At 39.4% G+C, this 27,124-nt stretch overlaps 1 protein-coding gene across 1 annotated transcript in view; it reads left to right on the forward strand.

The window, feature by feature from the left end:
• Positions 1–2,850: 2,850 nt before the first annotated feature.
• The window catches only part of MPPED2 (metallophosphoesterase domain containing 2), a 220,206-nt gene continuing 195,932 nt past the window's right edge, over positions 2,851–27,124 (forward strand). Inside the window, exon 1 of the mRNA XM_007943298.2 lies at positions 2,851–2,978. Within this exon, the coding sequence (XP_007941489.1) occupies positions 2,851–2,978 (128 nt within the window). The remainder of the gene's footprint in view (positions 2,979–27,124) is intronic.

The following is a 27,124-nucleotide window of genomic DNA, read 5'->3' on the forward strand; positions in this document are numbered from 1 at the left end:
GAGGGGTCTGTGCTTGCTGATGAAAAGATGTTCTATTTGTCTTGCCGGGGCAAAGGTGCAAAGAGGCACAGATGTTCACTTGATGGAAAAGGCAATCGGCAGGTTGACTTTAGGATAGAGCAGACCATTTCGGAATGGGAATTGATTACGTTCAAAGGTCTGACTCCTCTTGACTTCAAATACAAGAACTTGGGAGGGGGAATGTAATGCTAACTATTTAAGTCTTGCATAGATATTTAAATGTAGATATGTATATTTCCAGACCACATTTCAGTCAAAAAACCCATTGCTGTTGAGTTGATTCTGAGTCATAGCGACCCTATAGGACAGAGTAGAACTGCCTCATGTTGTTGTTGTTATGTGCCATTGAGCCTGACCTGGCTCATGGTGTCTCCTCCTTGGGTTTCCGAGGCGGTATCACTAGGGAAGTAGATTGTCCCATCTTCCTTCCGAGGTGGAACTGCCCCATAGGATTTTCAAATAATGCCATAATCTTAGCAGATTGCCACATCTTCCTACAGAGAGGCTGGTGAGTTTAAACCTCTGACCTTTTGGTTAGTAGCTGAGCACTTAACCACTGTGCCAGCAGGGCTCCTTAGGCCACATTTAGCTTAATTAGTGAGTTGACTACAGAAAAATTTAAACAGTTTCTGGTGCCCGATGCAATGGGATTGTTGCTCAGGTCACAATGGTCTAGACATGAATCTGGCTTCTCTGCTTCTTTACGTTCTGCATTTCACACAATAGGCTTTGATGGCAGGAACATAAGAATTGCCATGTAATTTTTACACCACTCTCTAATTTATGCAAACGCTAAGTTCTCACAGTCTGAAAATGTGTATTTTTTCTTCCTCTGTGCTTTGATGGCTAACATTCTTTTTAATGACAGTCATTTCTATAACAGGAAGATGTTTTCATTTGTATTTACTTTTCAGCGCCACGCAATTATGCAGTTTTGCGCTTCAGTAGTGTCTTAGTACTTTGTGTCTCAAAAGAGAATTACAGTACTTAGAACAGGACTGCAATTTGAAGCAGGTGTTGTGTTTTACTGTTATGCAAAATAACAGTAAAATATAATTGAAGGGGAAATTAAGGAACCAGCTGCAAACTTGGTATGAAAACTGCTACATTATGATTTGTAAGCAGTTCTTATAGATATCTTGCATCAGAGGAGCAGGGAAAGATTTTAATTTAGTTAATCCTACTGGCCGGGCTGTCTATCAGTGGTGCTTAGAGGACTCCTACCTCCCATGAAGTCAGGAAGAAGAAAGAGAACCCAAAGTGCCACTGTTTAAAATGCAAGAGCACCAGGGATTCATCTCTTGGAAGTGCAGTTGCACATTAGGAACGTAGGCAAGGTGGGTGTTATTTAGCTTGCTTTGCTAATATGAAGATGGCAATGATTTGAGCAGAGCTCTGTGGAGTTTCTTAGCCCAGCCAGCATATGGAGGACTACACAAGCCCCGGGTTGTAGAATAATAAAATAAATGGCCTATGGCAGGCCATCTGCCTTTTTCTCGATATTTTAAGGTGTTTCATGCCAAATTTAAATCCAATCTTATTATTCTAAATATTTTTATTTTAGATAGCAGCTAAAATTCCTAGAGCTTCATGGTGCACATGGCGAACGTGTTCTGATGTGGGGTCCTTAAAATAAGAGCGTGCATTACCCAAGGAGTGTGCTGTCCATTTCTCTGCTGCACTGATCAATGGCAATCGCTTCGATGCAGAGATTTGCTTTCCTCAGGCTTTGCACACCTGCTATAAAAATAGACATCTTCATTTCAGAACCTAGTGCAGCAAGTAATATATTGACATTTATAAAAAAGAGTCAGAGGTAATGGAAATTAAAAAAAAAAAGAGAGAGAGAGAAAGAGAGAAAAACCAACTCTTGAGAATTATGCAGCACCAAGGATAAGGAGGCAGATGTAATGGGTGCCCCGGTTTACTGTTCTAAGAGGGGAGGTAATGAATGCATTCAAAGTGGTGGTCTAAGCCTGAATGTGTTTGACTTTCTCTGAGTGACTAATGTGCTTAAAGACATGACATTTAGTGAGAAGGAATTGCCTTACCATAAAGTTCTTGGCCTGACTGAGCTGTATATGTATACCAGACATTGAGTCCCTAGGTACTTTGCGTGTGAAAGAACAGTTGTGTATGGGTAGTGTGAGAATATTTGTATGTATTGTAGTTATACACAGGTATCTGTTAGGAGCTTAGCACTTTAAATTTATATTTGTCATTGGGTTATATGGCTGTTATAAGCATTGTGATTTCAAATCATTATAGGACATCAACTTTGTAGAGACCAAACATTCCAATTAGCAGGGAAGGTTTGGAAGATTCTCCACTTACAGCACAAACCATTTATAGCTAGACACCATGGCAACTGTGGATATGCCCCTTCCATAATTCACATTAAGTGCCATAGTTATAATTAAAGAGGAAATCTTAGTTTGAACACCATTGAGATGATTTGCTACCAGCCAGCAATGTCATACAAAGTGCACTGTCCACTCTAAAGTGCATGCAGGGGAGAGTGTTGGGAATGGTTGTATCCACAAAGCAATAACAAACATTCAGATTTTTTTCTGAATCAATTTCATATCCAAGTGTCAAATTTGAAGTCTTTTAGAACACCCTCTTTTTCTTTGTTCTCATTACATATGTGTGTGTGTGTGTGCGCGTATATATATATATATACACATACGTATTTTTTTTCTTTCCAGAAACACTCAGCGGTATTTATGAGTAGATCCTTGGATTCAGAGGTTGGCTGAAACGCACCATGCCTGCTTCCATCCTTTGTTCTGGAAAGTTGTGAATTGCTCATGCCTATAGGGAGGAAGGATGGCACATGGGATTCCTTCTCAAGGCAAAGTTACCATAACGGTGGATGAGTACAGCTCAAACCCCACCCAGGCCTTCACACACTACAACATCAACCAGAGCAGATTCCAACCGCCACATGTACATATGTAAGTATTGCTCATGACCTTAAAATAATTAGCACTGAAGAAAATAGAAATAAAATAAAGCATTCAGCAGTGGCTTCTGCCAAGAATAATAAAAGTTACACCATTTGCGACACAGACAGATGTCTGTGGTTCCAGATACAGTTTATGAGTAATCCCCTATATCTGTGTGATGTTTTATATTTTCAGAGCACTTTTAACTACAATGTGACATTAGAGTATTCAGATCCTCTGAAGGATGGTAGAGTAGGTCTTCCATATTTTGTAGATAAGAACAGAGAAGTTAAGGCATATGCCTAAGGCTGCTTAGGGCATTTTGGCAGTCTCCTGATCCCCAGGTCAGTTTGACGAAATATTTCTTTAACATTTCTGTAGGTTTTTGTTTTTTTTTTCTCACACCTCACTACCCCTTTACATCTATCTGGGAAATAGGCCTAATTGGGACTAATTGTCCTGCCATTGCTAAGACCATTGTCTTGCCTATCACTAGTGGGACGTGTGCTGCATGCTGCAGGACTCAAACAATAAGGGGAACAAAGAATTAAGGGACAGTGGAACAGTTTGTTCCAAGAATTGTAGTTTTTCTCACTCCCTAATACTATTTAAATCTTGTTAAGGTTTAAACTGTTTAAGAAACAAAGTGTGGGAGAAACCCAGAGGCAAGGATTTTGTAGCACCTGGTTGTAAACCAACTTTTTTCCAGATCCTCTGCTATAGGATGTGCTGGGCTTTCAGCGAAGAGGGCAAAAGGTCACCATCTCCCTTGTTTAGTCAAGGCCTGGTGCTCATTCTCTATTAGACCCTTCCAATGTCTAACATGAGTCTTTCGTAGTAGGACTAAATCTCTTTGAAAACTATTGTGTAGTCAAGATAGAAAGGAAGTTGGAGCTCTGTTGACTGTTTTTGCCACTCCTGGCAGAATTGAACTCGGGGCATGTCTAACTCACAAGCTTTTCTTTTATGTAATTGTTTCATTTGGACATTTAAAAAATAGGAGAACCCCTCTACCCCAAACACACATGCACACACACACACACACACACACAATACCCCCCTCAAATTAAGAAACATTTTCCAAACAAAAAGGTCTTTCCCTTGACTGCCTGGGTATTTGGATAAACATAGGATGTTGCTTTGTAAGAATATTCTGTAGAGTCATTCTGTCACCTGTGATGAGATTGCTGCCAAGTGGCCATACTGAAACAACATGCTCAAGCAAAAACAGAAAAATCATCACAATTGGTCAGTGCTAAGAATTTTTAATTTCTAAGAATTTTTGTACTTTAAGTCAGAATACTCTGATTATAAAACGTAGCTCATTTGTGATTTTAAAGAAACGTTTTCAAGATGCAGTTCTTAAGATTTTTCTTGGTTAAAATGACTTTTCTGAACAATAAATATCTGTTCATTTCAAATGTTCTTTTATTTTTACTCCTCTATGCATTTATTTTCCTTGTCTTCAAATGTGTTATAAATTGTGTGCGAGTCAGACTTCAGCTCTGTTTTGCACTGGTGTGACATTTTGTGTTAAAGAATTACAGAGAACTTTGTGGATCCTGTTTCTAGTTAGGCAAAAGGCAGTATGTCTTGTCCCAAATTCCTTGGAAAATAACTGATGTGGAGCCTCAGCCTGGTCTTTAGGTCTGTAGACATCTGCTCACTTGTTCTTGTCCATAATATTCCACTGGTGAACAGTGAATGCACAAAGATATTTGAAAAATTACACAAAGTAGGTGTAACCTTAGCACTGATCTGCTTAGATCTAGCCATGAAAAATGTGAAGGATCAACTTATTCCGCTTGAAAAATCGGGCTTGTAGTACCAGCCTAGACAGCTGTGGACGTCCTTTTATAATGCTGCTGACCTTGAATAGAGGAACCTTCACAGTCTAGCTCTAGCTTTACCGTCATCACCTAAATCCTCTACTCGGGCCACACAAGTCTGCTCACTGTTACCTGAGCACACCTTGGGCCTTTCCATCTCGGTCTCATTGCCCTCACTGTTACTCACAGTGAAGACTCATCTATGCTCTGGTCTTCAAATGCCTCTAGACTAAGTGAAGCCCCTCCATTTCTATGAAATTTCTTTTACAGGCACCCCCCAATCCAAATTGTGCCCCAGCGTGATGCTCCTAGTCGCTTGGCATTTACCTCTCACTGCCTCCATTATTATTTTTCTTTATATATATACACCTCTATATATATCCTTTCAACTACTTGGTTTGCTTCTTATAGGCAGGAATTGTGCTTATGCATGGGTACAATACTGATTGATCAATTGGTCAGTTTTGCATTAAGAAGAGAAATTATGTTTGATGCTTGGAGATTTTCATTGAAACTTTTCTATCACCTCTTGGCATTTTGAGTGTTTGTATGAAGATGTTCATAGCTAAGATGCTCAATTACCTCTTCCTTAGCTGTACAGTTACTTGCTAGTGACCACACTATTATTTTCTAGGCCTGGTACCCAGTATAGTGACTGACACATAGTAGGTGTTCAAGTGTTTTGGTTGAATGTAGTTATGTTCTGTTTCCTGCCACATTTTTTAAAAAATGGCCCTTAGTCTAAATAGAAACTTAAATTGGCTGGAAAATATCCTTCTAATGTTTAGTCTAAAATTTGTTCAGTTTTTCTGAAATTTTCAACATGTCTGGGCTGAGCTTTGCTCCTCTCCCTAAAGATATTTTGTCTTTTCCACTTGAATAGTTTCTCATTTATTTTGTAAGGGATTGTGAAAACATTTGCCTTTCCTTTTATTACCTTGTACCTGGGGAAGTAGTTGAGACAAGTCTTACAAGGACTTGTGACACATTGCCTGGATTGGTGTTAAAACCCTCATCGTTTAAATAATCTGTTTTATTTATTTATTTTTTCATGCAGTTTAGTGAAGGTAGTTGGCATTTTTGCACCCTCCATAGAGAAAGGCTCATTCCTCATCGGGCAGTTTTCTTCCCTTCTCTAGGCCTCAGTTTACTCATAACTACCTTCATGATGTTGTTGTTGTTGTTATGTGCCATCGAGTTGGACCCGACTCATGGCGACCCCTCCTTGGGTTTCCGAGGCAGTATCACTAAGAAGTAGATTGCTCCATCTTCCTTCCAAGGAGTGGCTGGTGGGTTTGAACTGCCAGCCTTCTGGTTAGCAGTCAAGTGCCTTAGCCACTATGCTACCAGAGCTCCCACCTTAATGATAGTTGAGGATTTTTTAGCACTGACCTAGTAAGATTAAGAGTACAGTTAAGGGGGGAAACAAAGATAAATACAACCTGGTCCCTGTCTTCACTAAGTTCATTTTTGATTTCAGAGCTGATGTTAACAATTGGCTTTAACAGTTCCATACTTCGTCTTAGTCTGTCTTTCACTTGCAAGTTCTAACAAGGCTACCTTCGAACCTTCTAAGAATCACTGGCCTGGATTTCTGCCTGTGACTTAGGGGAATTTTTATTTGTTTATTGAGAAATACTTTATAAAAAGAAAGCTATTTTTTGAGAGAGGAATTTTACAAAACAATTCTATATAAATGTGGAAAAGACAATGAATGACATAGTGGAGCAGGAGTTAAGCCAGAATTTGTGTGTCCCTCGCACCCAGACAACTGAACACACTAATAGAAGGCATGATTGAGAACCAGCGCTTAATAGGACTTCATTTGTTTCCCTCACAACTCCTTCCTCTTTCCAAAGCAGAATGTTGTGAAAATTATCTAATATTTTTAATGATGATGGGGAGAGATGCTGAAGGGATCAACACAGGCCTGAAAACAGAGTAAGTATTTTGTATGGTTTTAATTGTCTGAGGCCCAATAAAATATTATAAAACCTTATTAGTAGGGTGCCCATCTGTTTGTCTCAGCTTTAGCATTGCAAGCTCCGCTTTCCAGAAAATCTCTCAGTCCCAGTCTACCCAGGACAGTTGGTTACCCTACTGGGGTCAGTTCCTCATCTTTTTGGATCACAGATCCATTGCTAGAAAGTCGAAGGAAGTTTTTAGTTGTAGTCACTATCCTTGGCTGTGCCTTTGGTTGTTATCCCCAGGATCTGCCTTACCCAGCTCTTGTTCTTTGACCCTTGTTTTAGAAAGGCAGTGTAACATGGTTAACTTCACCAGTGGAATCAGATTGTTGGATATGAAACCTGGTTGCACTACTTATTAACTGAGTAACCAACTGTGGAGAAAAGACGTATTTTCTCTGTGTTTACTTTTTCTGTAACATAAAAATATTATCTACTGCAAAAGGTTGTGGTAAAGGTTTGAAACAGTATTTGTTGCATGTAAAGTCCTTAGAGGTGTACATAGTATATAGTCTATACTCACTGTTATTAGCTGTTATCATTAATAATTGTTCTATTAATTCAGAATTTTCTAGTCTAAGCTGTCTCAGATTCATTCTAATAATAGTCAGTGAAGTGTAAGTAGATGTATAATAAATAAGAAAACCACTGGTAATAAGTAAGAAGGTAACCATCTTTGGTAAGAAGTCATTGCAGGCAAAACACCATGGAACCTTTTCTAGGAGGGAATTTTGGCTGTCAGGGTTGGCAGGTATCCTGAATTCCTAGTGCCTGTCAAGATCATAAACAGTCTAGAAGTGTCTCACCTACTTCTAGTAACTCCTGGAGTTGCTGGGGGAAAGAAATCCTGTCATCCATGTGCTGCCTCCCTGTTCTTTACAGAATTACAGAGGTTTTCCTGCACTTGTCTTAGACCTAGGCCCCCTGTACTCTCTATTTCAGGCTGCCGTAATTAACCAGGATTGAGTCCAAAGGACACAGCCAGGGCTTGGTGGCTGAAAGTGTGATTGAAATCAGAGATCTGTGAACAAATGCTAATCTTGTCAGTTACTGGTTTGGCTAGATTATGATGGATACGTTATGGAGCCTCAGACTTTTCATCTGTAAAATGGGTTTGCCATCCTGTTAAGGTGGTTATGAGTGTTACATGAGATGATGTATATCATGATAGTGCCTGAAAGATAGCACTTGATAAATAGAGGCTATGATAATATTTATGGTTTTGTCTATTTGCTAATGAGTTTGAGATAACTGTTACCATTATCTTTTCAAAACTTAGTGACTGTATAAAACGTGGGTTCTCGTTGCATTGCTCTATTTTGTAGCATCCTTGGGCATTGATGATAATTTCTTTTAATCTTTATAATTATGATGTATCACATACCCATCCAAATACTTTGTACATTTTAAAAAGCAGACACATAATATTGTTGCAATGATTACAGGACTGAGTCACTATTCTTATACAAAAAGCTAATCATTTTTAAAATCCTCTGTAGTTTATAGAGTTTCAGGGTGATCATTCCATGCCAAATTCTTACATGATTTTGTTTGTCTGTCTGATCCGAGGTTGCATTTTTATCCATGGCAAGAAAGTGTTGTTGTTGTTGTTATGTGCTGTCGAGTCTGACCCGACTCATAGCGACCCCTCCTTGGGTTTCCGAGGCAGTATCACTACGGAAGTAGATTGCCCTGTCTTCCTTCCGAGCTTCCTTCCGAGGAGTGGCTGGTGGATTTGAACCGCCAGCCTTCTGGTTAGCAGTCAAGTGCCTTAGCCACTATGCTACCAGAGCTCCCGGCAAAAAAGTAGTAGAAAGTAAATATTTGTTTCAAGCTTATGATTGGTATCTTTAGGAGCAAAAACAAAGTTACACAAGTGTGTAAGGGACTGTTTGTTTCAAAATGCATAAAAGTGGTTGGAAGGATAAATACCAACATTAATGGTTATTATCTAGGGAATAAGGAGCTCTGGTGGTGCACTGCCTAAGGTTTTTGACCACTAACCAGACCTGGTAGCATAGTGGCTAAAGCACTTGACTGCTGACCAGAAGGCTGGTGGTTCAAACCCACCAGCCACTCCTCGGAAGGAAGGTTGGGCAATCCTACTTCTGTAGTGATACTGCCTCGGAAACCCAAGGAGGGGTCGCTATGAGTCGGGCCGACTCGATGGCACATAACAACAACAACAACAACCAGAAGGTTGGTGGTTCAAACCCATGAACCACTCCATGGAAGGAAGACAGGACAATCTACTTCTATAAAGATTTACTACCCTGGAATCCCAGTGAGGGTTGCTATGAGTTGGAATCATTGGCAGTGTTTTTTTTTTTTTTGGCTTTCTCTAGGGAATAAATTTTGGGAAAGATCTTACATGTTTATTTTATATTTGTTGTTGTTGTTATGTGCCGTCGAGTTGGACCCGACTCATAGCGACCCCTCCTTGGGTTTCTGAGGCAGTATCACTATGGAAGTAGATTGCCCAACCTTCCTTCCAAGTTTATTTTATATACTTTTGCATAATTTAAATTATTTTCTTAACAATCACGTAATACTTTCATGATAAAAACATTTTTTAAAGATCAATAAAAAAATAATTTGTTAGAAGTCCTCTGCTTTACTTGTAAAAGGCTTGCTATAATACAAATCATGTGCGTGCTTTGGACTTTGCTTCTTGGGTGCAACTTTCTTCACTCTTTATATTACAATCAAGGAATAGTCCAAAGGCTGTTGTTCATTTATTCAGTATAATTCAGCTTACTTGTGTGGGAAGATAAGAGTAAGGCTAAGGATGCTGTCTGCTTCTTAGTCCTATAAAAAAGAAAAAAACAACTGCACTGCCGCGGAGTTGGATCCGACTCATAGTGACCCCTCCTTGGGTTTCCGAGGTGGTTTCATTACGAAAGCAGATTGCCCAACCTTCTTTCCGAGGAGTGGCTCGTGAGTTTGAACCGCCAGCCTTCTGGTTAGCAGTCAGATGCCTTAGGCACTCTGCCACCAGAGCTCCTTAGTCTTAAAGCTGAAAAATGTATTTTTTTATTCCTTTAAAAATTTGGGGAGCACAGCTAAAAACAAACCAAAAAACCCCAATTGCTGTCAAGTCAGTTCCATCCCATGCCAACCCGTGTGTATCAGAGTAGAATTGTGTTCTCTGGGGCTTTAACGGCTGATTTTTTTTGGAAATAGATTGCTAGGCCTTTCTTCCGAGAGGCCTCAGTGGACTCAAACCACCAATCAAGAATTATCCTCAAAATCTTTTTGGAAGCTGGTAGAGTATACGGTATAAATAAATAGCTTGCTCTAATAAACTTCTTGACAGTGTTCCAAAGATCTTAGATTCTAGTCCCACTTGGTCACTGATTAGTTTTGTGATCTTTAGCAAGTTGGGTCTCTATGCATTTCAGATTCCTTATCAGACATTAGGATCACTGGGTGGTACAAATGGTTAAGCGCTTGACTACTGGAAGGTTAACAGTTCGAACTTGCCCAGAAGCTCCTTGGAAAGGAGGTCTGGTGAGCTGCTTCTGAAAGGTCAGAGTCATTGAAAACCTTAAGGAGGCAGTTCCATTCTGCACACACAGAAGGTTATGATAAGTTGGAATTGATGTGATGGCAATTAACATCAGCATCAGATATCAGACTTGATGGTCTTTTAGCGTCATCCCTTCCCAATCTGACAATCTATGATTTTTCTCATTTGTTTTCTTTTGTCTGTTTAAAATCAAGAACACAAATCTCATATCATTGTCGATATTATGTAGAGAAAGAATGTAGTAGTGAGACATCATGGAGATTTGTTGGTGGGAGAAGAGAAATGACCCCTTACTCTCTTACCAAACCCACTGCCATTGAGTAAATTCCAACTCATTGAGACCCTGTAGAACAGAGTAGAACTACCCCATAGGATTTCCCAGGCTATAAATCTTTACAGAAACAGACTGCCTCATCTTTCTCCTGTGGAGGGGTTGGTGGATTCCAGCTGCCGATCTTTTGGTTAACAGCTAGATGCTTTAACCACTGCACCACCACAGCTCCTTTACTCTCTTGCACAGGAGGAATAATATCAGTAGGGCAGATCTGGGTTCTGGGAAGTCTGTCTGGGGCTTTGTAAAATGGCATTCTGCAAACAAGGTAGAAAATCCTTTGCTACAGAGCTGGGTTGCATTAGCTCTTTGAAAAAAAAAATTCTAAATGTATGCTTTTCTCTTGGTAAGCCCCTCTCTTATCCTCATTACAAATTTATCGCTGGGCTGCTCATTAACGTGGTTATAATTTTTCTTAATGTTTTCAATCAGAAATTCATCTTGGAGATGCTGAATGCCCCTATCAGCTTGCACTCAGATATAAACATGGTATTTTTCTTTTCATCTGTCATTTGTTTTCTGAATAAGTCTTTTTTCCTGTATACTCCCTGAGGGCACCCAGTCTTGTGGGCTGGGACAATTTGACTTTGCTTCAGAGCTTACTTTTTTCCTATTCTGTAGATTTCTTTGTTTGCATTTGAGTATTAAAAATACATCCTAAAACCAAATTCTTTTTCTTTTTCCATGTGGATTTGTTTTTAGAAGCTTAGCTGTATGTAGCATAATTGGGCAGTGTTTATTTTTTTTTATTTTTTTTTTTTTTCTTTTCTGATCGATTAATTCATTTCTGCTGTAATCTTTTTTGGCAAGTTAAGCAGATATTTACTTTGTAGCCTGGATTTCAGAGTCTGAAGTAGTATCTACGTTTCTAAGGATAAAGATTCATAGAGAAGGTGGGCTGCAGTGAATGGGTACATGTATGCTGAAATTCAGGAGCCGTCAAATCACCTCTCTGATGGGCCTGAATCTGTGCCCTATTCTAAATGAAGCTTTGAAAAAATAAACAAAAAAGTCCTTCATCGAGACATTTGATAAAAATACACAAATGGAAAGCAAGCTAAACAGGAAGTAATGCAATAGAGTCTGTATTTGAGCCATAGTTAATTTTCATCCTGCATTTTCGGAGCTTTTAGTAGAAGTATAGATTTTAAGATCTTAAAACACAGCTAGTGCTGCTGCTCTGTTGCCCATGTCGTGTGTAGCAAACGTTAGGCAGTTCTGTGCTTTTTCTACAAAGAAGAAAATGTTCACCAAGTTTTGGCAGATCAGTTCATTAACTTGTTTTTCTTACTTTTCAGTATTTTCTTAGGTGTCTTCTTCCCATATCCTTGTTCACTTTTAAGTCTTCAGAGCATACTGGAAACTAGATGTTTCGGTAGCTACCCTGGCATGGTACAGGGTATTATTGCAATATCAGTGTGGGCAAAATTGGCAGACTTTTGCAGACCACCATGTTAGCCCGCCCTTTTTTTTTTAATGTAAAAAATACACTTGGAGGCTTGTGTATATAGAAACGTTAACTCTGCAAGGAGGAAACTCTGTTGGATTTATTGGCCCTTGCAGTATTTGAGTCTGCATATTTTGTTCTGTTTGCTTTGATTTTTTTTTTTTTTTTTCTTCATTTTCTGTCTCCGTAGAAGGACAGAATGTAGGTAAGTAAGAAAATATATTTTTTCAGGCCTTTCACTTTTTCTTCTTTGCTCCAAATCAAGAATAAAATCCCCCCTGGTTGGTTTAAATTAGTTTGCATTTTGTACCAAGTAATAAAGCTCTTAAAACTAGTAGAATAAATAAATAAGGAAAACTCACAACACCATTTAATAAAGTAAGCAGGTAAAGTATAAGCAGTTGATATTACTATTGAACTTAAACTTCTAAACTTAGAATGTTCTCACGTTCTTCTGTTGGTGGGTTTCTTTGATAAGACTGTGAACCCTAAATCATAATGTGGCCTCTACTCAAAACCATTTATTTCCTTGTGCAGACAGGCTTTGAAACCTTCTAGCGCAAAGATTCGATAATTCTTGGGTTGGAGAAATAACTGTTCCCATCTTGCTGTGGGCAATTTTGGCATTTATACTGATTGGCTAAGAAAAATGGATTACTTGTGGTATTTAGGCCATGGACCAAGTTTCAAACCTTTTACATATTGTACACTTAGCTTAAAATATGTTTTGAACTAAGACTCAAAACTGGAATCATGAAAAAATTAAGTCTCCCACCAGCCAAGCAACCTCAGCGTGTTTTCCTATTTCCTGAAGGTTTAGCTTTTTGCTATGACATAGATATTTTACCAGCTCTATTTCAGTCTTGAGAGGCCCTGGTGGCACAGAGATTATTACATGCTTGACTGCTAACCAAAAGGTTGGCAGTTTGAACCCACCAGCCATTTCGTGGGAGAAAGATGTGGCGGTCTGCTTCTATAAGGATTTTTATAGTCTTGGAAACCTTATGGGGCAGCTCTACTCAGTCCTGTAGTGTTGCTATTAGTCAGAATTGACTCAATGGGAGTGAATTTTGGCTTTTGGATTTTAGTCTTGAGTCTTGGAAATTTTTCTTCTCCATTTAATTTCATTTTGCTTTGCTTTAAGTCTTCAATGTTAACCACAAAGCCTATCAAACAATATTCACATTTTTTTTTTAATCATAAAAATTATACCCTTTGCTTTTGGTGAATCACTTTAAACTTACTGCTGTTGAGTTGGATCCGACTCATAGTGACCCTTCCTTGGGTTTCTGAGGCGGCTTCACTACAGAAGTAGATTGCCCAACCTTCCTTCCAAGGAGTGGCTGGTGGGTTTGAACCACCAACCTTCTGGTTAGCAGTCAAATTCCTTAGGCACTATGCCACCATATTTAAAAAAAATAACTAAACTTTTTTATACTGGTCCTGATTGTGTAGGCAGAGAATATATTGGAGAGTTGCATATTGTATGGAGAAGAAGAAAATAGGGATGTAAAGGGGAGAGAGAGAGAGAGAGAGAGAAAGAGAGATAGAGATCCTTTCTATTTCTCTCTCTCTTTCACGTAAAACAAACAAACAAACTCACTGCTGTTGAGTCAGACCTGACTCATAGCGACCCCTCATTGGGTTTCCAAGGCAGTATCACTATGGAAGTAGATTGCCCAGTCTTCTTTCTGAGGAGTGACTGGTGGGTTTGAACCACTAGCCTTCTGGTCAGCAGTCAAATGCCTTAGGCACTATGCCACCAGAGCTCCTATATATGTGTACATATACATATATATGTATCTTTTGATATTGCTAGATATATTAGCTGTATGCAGTAGATCCTAACTCTTTTTTGTATTTATGATGTCCCTGACCTTGTGCTTGACTTTAGCACCAGAAGAGGATCTGCATCCCTGTCAGTCAACAGGGAGATAGGACAAATAGATCTTCCTTGACTTTCTGGGCTTTTAATGGGCCATCTCTACATGTAATCCAGCATTATGAAGGATCAGAATAGCAATAACCAGAAGGCTGGCAGTTCAAACACACCAGCCACTCCTTGGAAGGAAGATTGGGCAATCTACTTCTGTAGAGATACCACCTCAGAAACCCAAGGAGGGGTTGCTATGAGTCGGATCCAACTCGATGGCAGTGAGTTTGGGTTTGTTTGACTTGTTTTAATCTCTGAGCATAAACAGTTTTTTTTTTTTTTTTAATTCTTTTAGGTAATTAAAACTTTATGTCCCCTGGTCCGATAGAGCCTGGTGGAACCACTGAGACTATGGCTCCTAGCTGCCCTTCAGGTCTGGAATTGAACCCACACCTGTGGTTTCCAGCCAAACAAAAGACAGGCGTATGAATTGAGCATTTACCTCAGGTAGATACACTCCTTGGAGAGAACAGTCATGGGAGAAAGAAGGGGTGTTTATACACAGGGAGACAGCTCGGGGGCAGGAGAGGTAACTATGGGGAGAAAGTGAGAGGGGAGCTGTTGCATTGTGGTAAACTGTGGTCAATGTCATGAGGCAAAGTGTATGTGAACTGCTGTATGGAAAGTGAATTTGCTCTGTAAATCTTCACCCAAATCACAATTTAAAAAAAAAAGAAAAAGAAACTGTCATGTTTATATTTGAGCACCCTGGGGGGGAAAAAAAACTTTGTGTCCCTGTTTTAATATATTTTAAAAATTCATTTGACAAAAAGGGAACGATGAATTAGCTTTTGGGAAGTATAAGAATGTCTGAAGTTGTGATTTCCCTGGGTTCACCCTCTTTTAGACCTAGGAGACTTACCGTATGTTGGGCTCATATTCTGATTTGTATAGGTTCATTTGCTTTCACTTTGTTCCTTCTGTGTACCCACATTGTGGGCACAACTGGTAAGAGAAAAGGAGAGTGGAGAGGGGTGACTCTTCAGAAAGAACAGATTAAATACCACTGCCATTAGAATCTATTTTGACTCACTGCAATCCTACAGGACAGAGTAGACCTGCCCCATAGGGTTTCCAAGGCTGTAAATCTCTACAGAAGAAGACTGCCAAATCTTTTTCCTGCAGAGCAACTGGTAGGTTCAAACTGCCAGCCTTTTAATTAGCAGCTGAGTGATTAAGCACTGCACCACTAGGGCTCCTTAGAGAAGAGACAAGGAGGTGTTAACTCCTAAAGGATATTGATTCCTCATTCTTCCATAATGCAGTTCAAAGAAGAGTCTCATGTTTTCCCCACGTGCAGTCCAAAGGCTCTGGGTATCCTGATTAGTACAGTAGTGTGAGCTGTGACCTACCCCCTCTCCTGCTGACCCTCCTGAGAATTCAGAAGGAAAATAATAACCCCATGGGAGGTTGTTTGCTCCACATTGTGCCCCTCCATGGTGGATAGCCCATCTATTTTGCATCTCTCCATCTTGACCACCAGAATGTTAATGGCAGTCGCACGCTCCACTGTTTATCTTGGAATTTGATACCATCATCTTGGCAACCAAACTGGGACCTTTAGTGTGCTCCTATTGTTTGTCATTTGTTGTTAATTATCTGTTACCATAAATTCTGCACTTTGAGAAAAAAGGGAATGTTTTGAAATATTTCCTCCAACATGTAAGTGGAGCTTCATTTTCTATGGACAAAACAGAGGAAAAATGAGCCCTGTTGGGAATTGATTTCAGAGAAATCAAGTGCCCTGGTTTTTTTAGTTTGCTTGTTAGATCCCACTCAAATTGCCAGGGTTTGCACTGAAAGAAACTTTGCAATTTAGTGATGGTCTGTATGAGTGAGAGGTACCCCCAGTTGAGGAAAAAAATAATTTAACTCTACATAAGGGATTCTGCTTTGATTACGACTCTTTGTACGATAGTTGTGTTTTTTTGTATGCAAGGGCCTGTTCTCTTCATCAGTTGGTTCCTTGTTTTAAAGGTTGTTAAAACAAAGCAGTCCAGAGTGAAAAGTTGCTTCTGCTTACCTGCCTTTATGAGGTGTTTATTTTGTCAAGTGTAGAATTAAAATGAGCTTTCTGGTCATTAGTGGGGTTTACTCACCGCTCTCACACTCTGCAGGGAAGATTGTGCCACCTTAGGAACAAACAGTGCTGCTTTGCAAGGTGCCAAACCAAGGGCTGCTGCAGGAGCCACTGCTACCCACTTGCTTAATAAAACAGAAAACAAAAGAACTTGAGAGAGGGAAAAGAGGAGGAGAATGAAGGAGTATATTTGGAGTGGAGAAAGCGGGAGTGGAGTAGTTGTTACTAAGCAGAAATCTAGGCATATTAAAAAATGTTAAAAATTAAAGTCATTTGATAGTTCCAGAAAAAAGAAGGTATATCCAGAATTCAGTGTTCCCCTGATGTGTTCTCTTACAGTCTCTACTACTAGTCTCCTCCTTAGAGTGGGGATCATAATATATGGGTCAAAAGGTAATTGTGAAGATTAAATTAGGTGATACATTTATAAAGCACTTAGCCCAGCGTCCAAATGCAGAACACACAGCTATTATTATTAATAATATTGTTTATCGTTATTGCATCTATAGCATTAACATTTGTGCTTTGGCAGAGTTTTAATGGTGGCAGATGGGCTATCATCACCATAACTTTTTTAGTTGCTGTTCAGTTTTAGAGTTTTAGGGTTGTGTCGACTCCCCAGGGATTCCCACAGTGGGAGGGAGGGATTGAATCCTGGTTAGCCTATTGATAGCCAGGGGCACAGACTTAATAAACACCTATCTCAGCTCCCGGCATGCTGTCGAGGACAGTGTAACTCCCAGGGATGCTGCCTTTTCCTAAAGTTGTAGCATTTGCTTGGATTACAATCAGATTTGAAGACTAAGAAATGAGTATCAAATGAGTATCTCAGACTTTGTAACTGTTTGAATGTGAGAATGAGAACTTGAGGGGGTTAGGAAAAAAACACCTTCTGCTTGCTCTGGGGGAAGTTGGGAAAAGGATTTAACACTTTGGCTTTTTAGAAGCCATTAAAACTCTGATGGGATCAGATTACCTGACTGCACATCTGAAACATGAAACTTTTGCCCTAAACCGTGCAATTGAGTTAAGCTCAAAATTCAAGGCTTCCCCATAAGACTGGCCTCTGGGTAAGCTTCATTGTTGATCACAGAATGATTGCCTTTGAAAGGAGCAAGACTACAGTGAGGTTTTTATGGACAATTTAGTCTGTACATTGGTGCCAGCCAGACATTTGGCAACACTTAGTGCCAACTTCAGTGATCTGTCCACTGATTTTTCCCAAGGTCTTCGATTCAGCCTGGATCGGATGCTGACATTGAAGGGAAGATGCATTTTAAGTTCAACATGCTAGGCATCCCTCCTAATTTATCCCCCCGCCCACCGCCACACACACATACAAGTGAAGAGATACTAAGATGTATAGAGAGAACAGCAGGCTGGCCCACTGCCTTAAACTTTGGGGCTTTGAATGACATTGATATTCCTTCTCCAGAGCACTATTTCCTTTCTCCACTTTTGTCACTTCTTTAAGAAAACCTTACCCTTCTCTGTGGATTAGCTGTCCCCATTTTATATACTCAAAGTACCTGTGAGTGATGCTTGCTTTGGTTGTATTTAACTAATACTTTGTGAAATGATCTGTCTTCCACTGGGCTGCAAAACTCTGTGAAGGCAACAGCTCTTATTTATTTATTTATTTTCTGTCTGTATCTACAGTACTTGACAAATGTGTGTTGAAGGAATGAATGGGAATTGAGATTGCAAATATTTAAGGGATTAGTATGTGCTGCCCCAAGAAATCTGTGCACTGTTGTTGCAAGCATTCATTCATTTTGAGAGCATATAGTTAGACTTGACAGTACACTTGGCATTAAAAAGGGTAACTTATGTAAGTCTCCCATGTTTTTTTCAGGATGGAGCTGGATGAAGCTCAGAGTGAGTATTTCTGATACTCCTACACTAATGCTATAATCTGTCCTGCCTTTGGTTGACTCTTACTTGATAGTAGTGAACTCTTATTTCTAACATAGGAAAAATATCAAAGTTCAGTGTTGAGCTTGAATCTAAAGATTTGGATGTTCTATGTTGTTCTTTGGGAGCTCTGGTAGCATAGTGCCTAAGGCACTTGACTGCTAACCAGAAGGCTGGCGGTTCAAACCCACCAGCTGCTCCTCGGAAGGAAGGTTGGGCAATCTACTTCCATAGTGATACTGCCTCAGACACCCAAGGAGGGGTCGGTGTGAGTCGGGTCTGACTTGATGACACATAATAACAACAACAACATGTTGTTCTCTAACTTAAAAGCTAAAGCATTAGAAAGTATATTGTTTTAAATCCTTGTAAAATATTTATTTATTGATCCTATTTGGAGTCCACAGTTATTGGTTAGGCGGGGGGGGGGGGGGGGGGGGGGGGGGGGGGGTGAAATTAACTAGGGTATATTTTAGCCCACTTACGTGGAGTTTGGCTGAAAAGTGACACTAATATTTGTACTTTACCTGAAATGAAGACCACTGAAACGAGGTCATCTGCCATCATGGAAATTAGCATTTTGCAAAAGGCAAACCAACTTTATTCTGTACTTCTGTTTTTTAAGTTACTTTCCTGCTTTTTTTTTTTTTTTTTTTTTAGTAGTGAACTCTTAAAGCTTTTAGAGGACAGCTGTTTGACAGAAGCGTGGGATGTGGGTTAAATTGAAATAATACCATCAAAAGAACCCTGGTGGTGTGATGGTTAAGCACTTGGCTGCTAACCAAAAGGTCAGTGGTTCAAACCTACCAGCTGCTCGCAGGAGAAAAGACCTGGCAATCTGCTCCCATAAAGATTACGGCCTAGGAACCCCAATGGGGCAGTTCTCCTCTGTCATATAGGGTTGCTGTGAGTTGGAATTGATTCAATGGCATACAACAACGACATTGATGTTATGGTGAACAAAAACCTTTTTGTAAAAATCCAGTTAAAGGTGAAACAAATGAAACTCAAAGTATGTAACAGAATTCTAATTATAGGACTAAACTGTCCACTCCCACCAACTGCCCGTGAGTCAAATATGATTCATTGAGACCCTTGTATGTCAGAATACAGCTGTGCTCCATAGGATTTTTAATGGCTCATTTTTCAGAAGGCCTTTCTTCCAGGGCACCGCTGTGTGGACTTGAACCTGCCAACTTTTTGGTTAGCAGCCAAATGCATTGACTGTTTGCAATTCCCAAGAACTAGGCTATACGTTCCTTGAAATCCAAGTGATCAGTAAAACCCCTAATATAAAGTTAAGAAAGACTTTTACGTGCGGCAGACCTTAAAAAGAAGGAAAATAATTAAAAAAAAAAAAAAAAAAAGAGAGAGAGAGAGGTTTGCATTGCAGGTTCTCTGGGGCAGGAAGTTTTTAATTTAGGTGACTTCATGATCTCTGTCTCAACTTTCTCTGCTGAGGAAGGTGTTGTCTAATCAGGTTTTCTAGAGATGCCTTTTGGCTAAGGGCCTAATTGAGTCTCTGGACTTGTGTGCAGACCTATAGTTGGTGGAGCTTTTTACCCTGAAGGAAGAGGCCCTTTGATGGACCTGCCTGTTTGATAAGTACTTTTCGAGAATGGAGGTGACATTGTTTAGGTAAAAAGTATGGTTTAGTAATTGAGGAGTCAGTGCTCCTTAGTATATGAAAATCTTTAAAATAGGGAAGACACCAAAATCCACATGTGCAATTTAAATGAGCCTGTATTCTGCATTATAAATATGCACCGGATGCCAAGTAGAAAACCGGAACACTCTCTCAGGATGCTGTTAGGGCCAAACGGAATCTCATTAGGGACAGCTTCAAAGATCAGTTCCTCGTGTCCATAAAAACAAGTGTAAATTATCTGGTGCGCGCCTGCTGTTAGCAGTTGCAGTGTTGCATAATGCATGATTCTAGACTGCACAGAGGAGACACAGGCTGCATCGAGTTCCACAATATATGTGAGGATTTCTCCACCCGTTTGTGTGTGTGTATGTGTGTGTGTGCTGGGGCCTATATTCTGGAAATTTATTGGTGCGTTTCAGTTAATGGAGGTGCCATATATAACCTGCTCCTACATTTTTGATGAATTGGAGTCAGTTCAGGGAAGCATGATAAGGTTCTGAATTGTTTATAGGAACAACCAGTCTATCCAGATTTATGTATCTTGTTTGCTCACATGAGAAGTCAGATTAGGGAGCCATGAATGCATTCAATGTACATAGAATTGGTTGCATTTGTTCCAATCATTCTGTCTCTCCTTTTGGTCTTTTGATTAGATTTAAAATAAGTGTGAATGCTCAAAAAATTAAGAAAATGTAGTCAAGTTCAACATGTTACTGTTAGGTGCCATCCAGTTGGCTCTGACTCAGGGCAACTCGTGTTTAACGGAACAAAATAATTGCCTGGTTCTCACTGTCCTCACAGTCATTGCTATGTTTGAGCCCCCCTCATTTTTTTTTTTTTTTTTGTCGTATGAGGCTTTAAAAAACATATTTTTAGAAAATGCCTGAGTATCTATTCTTGAGCTTTACTGTTTGAGGAGGTAGAGAAATAATAGAGTGCAGAATTTAAGAACATAGACCCTAGAGCCAGGCTCCCAAAGTTTGAATCTTGGTCTGCCTCTTATTATCTTTGTGACCATGGGCAAGTTACTAAACCTCTCTGTGTTTTCATCTGTAAATGAGGGGGAAAAATAGTACCTGTGTCACAGAATGTTAAGTCATTTGATAATGTTTAGCATTTAGAATGTTTCCTGGGGCATAATAAGTCCTTTAAAAGTGTTTGTTCTTACTGATGCTAATAGTGTCATCATTATTGGAGATATCTTAGAAGACCATCTAATGTAGCTGGGTATCATGAGGTATGAATTCCAGAAACTGAATTCAGAAGTGTATATGTGTTTGAGTAGATATGTATCCATGAGCACCAGGGGCAGGCAGAGTCAGGGAATAGTTTATCTTGGGGTCTGTTGGGGAAAGCTACTAAAAATATAAAAAGTTTGGTTGATGTTGTTGGGTGCTGTTGAGTCAATTTTGACTCATAGCAACCTCTGGTGACAGAGTAGAACGTCCCCATAGGGTTTTCTAGTCTCGGAAGGAAGGCTGGGCAATCCTACTTCCGTAGTGATACTGCCTCGGAAACCCAAGGAGGGGTCGCTATGAGTCGGGGCCGACTCGACGGCACATAGCAACAACAACAACAATTCAACTGCTAGCCGAAAAGAAAAAGACCTGGCAATCTGCTTCTGTAAAGATTACACCCAAGAAAACTCTATGGGACAATTCTTCTCTGTCACATGGGGTCACTATGAGTTAGAATCAACTCAATAACACCTAACAGCAACAATCTTTACAGAAACAGATCACCAGGTCTTTAGCAGATGTTTATTTTTCTGGCCCAAATGATCCAATGAAATTGCCATGAGATTTTGAGAAGAGATGAATGAAATCCCAAGAGAGAAGAAGCTTTTCTCTCACCAGAGTAAGGTTCTATAACAATACCTTTTCTCAAGTTGTTTCTCAGAGCCTCATCCCAGAACTAAGAATATACGGGAGAAAGGTCAGGAGGGCAGCTTTAAACAGTCACACGTGGCTTAAACCTGCAAACTTTGCAGTACCTCCAATTTGAAAGTTGCATTCACAAATATGAAGGGATAGTCATAGATATCCATACTTGCCTTTCTAGACTGTAAGCTTTGTGAGGGCAGGGTTTATGTTGGCAATCTTGAATCCTCTGCAATGCCCATGGTCTCAGTAATTAAATATATCTTTGACAGATTGCATGGAACAATCCTTAACATCTATTTCTATTGTCATTTTGCCCTTGCAGTAAATTGTCTTCTGAACTCAAAACGTTCCCATCCTTTTTAAAGAGTCATTCCTACTTTTAATAAGTTTTCACAAGTACTAGTTACTGTTCACCTGCCTTCCTTCAGTGTTCCTCCATATGGTTTGCTGAATATACTACTGTCACTTCTTGTAACTCACTCATTAATATCTTAAGGATGGTTTCTGGAAGCTCACATCACATGAGGCTCCCTTTGGGATTTTACAGTCCTCTGACTCCTTTACTTGGAAATGAGAAACTCAATCTAAAATGTTTGAGTAAGGAAAAGGGTTGTTTGGCTTGATGGGAGTCAAGCCATCTACAGATTAGAAAATGAGCAAGAAGAGTGGGAGGTCTGGAGGAGGTTTGCTCATTGAAAATATTTCAATAAAGAACTCTTTATTAGAAGTAGCATAAGGGGTAGGGATCATGGTTGTTTTGCTTACCATTTATCCCCAGGGCAAAGTGCCTGGCGCAGTGAATGGTTATTGAATGAACGAATGAATGAATGTCTTCGTAGGTCTAGGATTCAGAGTAACATAGAGCTGTCCACTCACCCAGTGCTTATCTCCTGGGGCATTTTTCCAGTTTTGGGGGGCAATCAAATGCACCTGAAAATCACTATAATAAACTAAGTAATATTTGCTTAAATAATCACATGTGGCTATTATTAATAGAACATCAAAGTGTATTTTTTTTTTTTTTTTTGATACTTGTGTTCTATGCTCACTGTGGGAAAAACACAAGTAGGAAATTTTACATAGGGGTAGTCAGCAGCCCAAAGTGGCTGACTGACCTAGTCAGGGTTGCATAGTCTTGTGCCTTCCAGAGTGTTTGTCTCTATGATTTTTAATGAGTTAGAGATGTTTATGGAGCTTACAGTGTGGAACAGACAATAACAAGAACATGCCTAAAATAAGCTTTTTTTGTCAACTGATTTAATTTTACTAAACTGTTTAATTTTATTTCCTAATTTTCTCCTGTAGACATGCCCTGGGATAATCAAAGGGTCTTCAGGTCTGAACCCTCTCCCAAACATGAGTAAAGGTAGGCTCCCTACAGAGGCACCCAATGATGGAAGCAATTTAAAACAGGCAGTAACAACTACTTCCTGCCTCAGAGGATCATACTTTGCTTTCATTTCTGAGTATCTCCTCCTGTTCTAACCACTCCTGAGTCCTTCAGTTCCTCTCAGGTCTGACAGCATCTTCTGGCCCTAAGGGCTTCGGAAAACACTATCATTTCCTACTCAGACTGCACCATTGGCCAGCAGTTGCATTTTTGCTGGGATGTGGGAGTTGAGAGCTGTGTGGCCATATGTTGTGGGCTTGGATAATGGCTTACATTCCAAAGAAGTTAGATGATTTCTGGCCTGCTGCTTGCCTGGAGGGGAAATGAGCAAACCTATATATTTCTAGTCTTTTCCATTCAAAGACACAAAGATGGAAGGTTGGATGCTTCAACACAATTCATTTTATGAGGTCCAATTTGAGCAGTTTTGAGTCTTGGCTACAGTTAAATATCAAAGATCTAGGGTCACTTCCAAGGCATTGTCCACATTTGAGAATTTGTGGAGGTTACTATTTGGAAATGGTATCTCCAATCGAAAAGAAGTTGCATTATTGCACAGAAATTTGCTCATGGACATAATCTGTAATTGATGTTGGTGTTACTTGTTAGACCATCCAAGTATGTCTTCATTAGGGATTGAGAACCCCTGTAGCCACAAGTCACTCCACGAGGAGTATTTCCAGCTACATGCAATTTCCCTCTTGGAAAATGCTCTGTGGCAGGTGTGAGGTATCACATTATACTTCTTTATGTTAAAGCTGCAGCTGGGCCCAAGTTGGCTTTGGCGATGATTCTCTTTGCCTACGGTGCTGCAGATCTAGCTATCAATAAGGCTCTAGCCAGATGCCTAGGAAGTGGGTGCAGTTGCTGGCTGCTTGGCATTCGGTTGCTCGTGGTGAGCCAGTTTTACCTGTTCAATCTCTAACAACTGAGCATCACAGAAAGTAGCTCTCCCAGCTCTGTTGCTTCTCTGGGCCCTTCAGAGATGGTTTTTGGCAGCAGCTTTCAACTGAAGTTCTAACTGTTGAACTTCATAATAGGGAAGCTACCTTAATAAATGCTCTACTTTTTGATGATGACTAAAATTAGTAGCTCTGGAATGCTCAAGACTCCAACTGACTAGACAGAGAAATTAATAAAATATGCATTGTGAAGAGCCCAGCTAGTGAATATATTGGTTATAGCAGTCTACATTTGGCTGTGGAAATTGTATATATATATTGTCTATATACAAATGTGTGTGTGATGCATTCACACACAGATAAATGAAGATTGAAAATTAAAAATAGATGAAAGTGCTTACTGAATACTTCTTATGACTATCTAAAAACAAACAAACAAACAAAAAAACCCACAAAACGTTGGGCATGTTTGCATGTGAGCTGGACACCTCACTAATGTTACTTGCACAGCAGACCTCATTTTCTATTGAAGGCACTGGGAAGCCACAATATTAAACATAGTGGGTCAACCTGGCCTTCATGTTAATTTCATTAACTTCATTTTTCTTTCTGTGCAGATGAAAAGGTCTTCAGCTAGTTTGTTTTCTTTTTGTTCCACACTGGGCAGGGGGTAGCATGATTTTTGCATGACTGTGGGTCTGCTCTATAAATAAGCGGATTGAGTCTTTTGTTTTAAATGTAATCAGCGAGACTGCATTTGCGTTGCTTGTAAGTGAATCACATAAGTGAAATTACTTGGCCTGCATCTCATTTGGTATCATAAAATGTTATGGGATGCAGGCTGTTTTTCTCCAACTAACGTGTCTTGAGTTAGCATTAGGGTGCTTTCTTTCATTTTCCTTTGTGATCGAATTGTTATATTCTTTAGCGGTAGAGCCCATATTTTCTCCTATGTTAGTTGCTAGAGAAACACTCACTCATGTCCACCAGAATGAGCTAAGTAAGATATTGGTTCAGTAGGGGGTAAATGGGAGTTTTAAGACTATCTCATGTTGTGTAGCAAGTGATTGCTAATCACTTTCTGTCATTAGTGACAACTTCTGCTTACTAAGAGTAAATGCCAGTCAGTGATGGTTGGAAAGTATAAAGCAATTTGAGGCTTTTCAGGCAGTTGGCTACAGAAAATGGTTTACATAATTGGGAAAAAAAAAAAAAAACATCATTTTTTTTTAGTGACCAGTATGAAATATGTATCATTCTTGGCTCTTTAAACAGTTATCTTTTAAGAAGACTGCTCAAATGTCATTTTGTGATTCTCCCCATTTATTATTTCCTTGAAAATAAATGGTTTAACACAACAACAATAATTGCCATCTCCAAAAGTCAGTAATTTTGGTGATAAAGGAGAATGTCCTATTTCCCTATTCCTCCTCCACTGAGGTTTTCTTAATTCATGAATTTTTAAGATGGAAGTTGAGGGAAAGGCACGAGTTCTTAGATACCCTATAATGGAGTGTGGTTACTCACAAAACCTGTTTATTAACTACATTACTGATAAAACCCCACAAGGTAGCAGGCAGCTATACTGCTGATTATGCCCTTTGCTTAAATGTGACACCTGCTTTCCACAAGAAAAACTAGATCAGTTACAGTGCTAGACCAACAAAGTGTGGGTGTTTGATAATGAATGGTGATCTTTGGCTATTTGGAGAGGTACTGAATTTAGCATACTTTACATGGAATAAGGAGTTAGAGAGAGAAAGTCAGATGTGATGACTGGGAAATTAAAATATGAGAATATGGAAATTTTTTTTTCTGTCAAAAGAGAAGACTTAAACGTAATAAACCAAAGAGGAAAAACTTATATTCTGAAATAGCTTACAATTTCTTGTTTTCAATAAGACTTAGAAGGAGATTGGAAGCTTGTGTTCTCATATTATTTACAAAATGTATCTAGGAAAAACATCATAAGGCAGAAGTTTGACTATAGTTTCTATTTCATCAGTAAAGTTTTCATTGAAACATAACCAAAAAAAAAAAACCTCACTGCTGTTGAGTCGATTTTGACTCACAGCAACCCCTCCTTGGATTTCCGAGGTGGTATCTCTATGGAAGTAGATCACCCAATCTTCCCTCTGAGGAGTGGCTGGTGGGTTTGAACCTCCAGCCTTCTGGTTAACAGTCAGATACCTAGGTGGTATGCCACCAGAGCTCCCTGAGACATAGCATACGTTCAGAAAAGTGTACAAATTAAATATCTTCATTTCAGTGGATATTTTTTTCCAAAGTGAACATACTTGTGTGACTTCCACTATTGGGTGTAGTTTTAAAGATCATTTGTTTGTTTAAAGGCATGAGAATTTAAGTATTATCTCAGTGTACAATATTTTTTCATTAATAAAAATTGTAGAGACCTTTATTACTGTTTCTGTGTGCTTCACAGAGAAGATAACCATGTGGGTTGGGGTCCCAGTGGCCGCCTAGAGATTCTTCTGTAGCTGGGTGTGCAGGGTTTAGAGTTGCATGGGACTGTGGTGACTTTTATTTAAACTGGTCTCCAAGGCATACTTTTCATTTTTAGTAACTTCAGATTTCCTGAACACTCTTCTGTGATTTGAAAAATTCTCTGGATAATATATCCAGATTGATGACCTTCTTGAGTTAAAACAATTTTTTTTTTTTTTTTAGTTTAGCTTTAAAGGTATCTCTACTTTCTGTTCCATTCATCACCGTTTTCTCATTGAAAAAATTAACCATGCTTATCCCACTTCAAATGAGCAGCTGCACTTTGAAACTAGATCCTTCCTGTGGCTGTAATTGCCCAAATGAGGAGGACCAAGTTTGCTAACTGGATGAATAGAATCAGTTATGACTGTAAAGCATTGTTATGATTTAATTTTTTTTTCTCTTCAAATTTTGGTGTGTTTCCAAGTCAGAAAAAAAAAAAATTAAAAAAATAAAAAGGAAAAAGGAAAGAAAAGTAGAAATTAAAGAAGGAAGAAAGAAAGAAGGGAAGGGAGGGAGGAAGGAAGGGAAGGAGAAGAAAAGAAAGAGGGAGGAAAGAAATGGAAGGAAGGAAGAGAGAGAGAGAGAGGAAAAACTAAACACTTCACAAAGCATCTGTAAACAAGGCAATGCCTACCTAGAAGGAGTTCAACTATAGCTCTGGGGGAAAGGGACATACGTAGGATGGTTCCAAAAGCCCAGCCTGAGAGAGAAAGACTGGTTGGTATTGAAGGATGACTATAAACTACAAGCCAAATTTTAATTGTCTTTTAAATAAATACTCTCATAATTTATTT

Source organism: Orycteropus afer, unplaced genomic scaffold (genome assembly GCF_000298275.1).
Source record: "Orycteropus afer afer isolate SDZICR_OR568_19922 unplaced genomic scaffold, OryAfe1.0 scaffold00103, whole genome shotgun sequence".
Lineage (NCBI taxonomy): Eukaryota > Metazoa > Chordata > Mammalia > Tubulidentata > Orycteropodidae > Orycteropus > Orycteropus afer.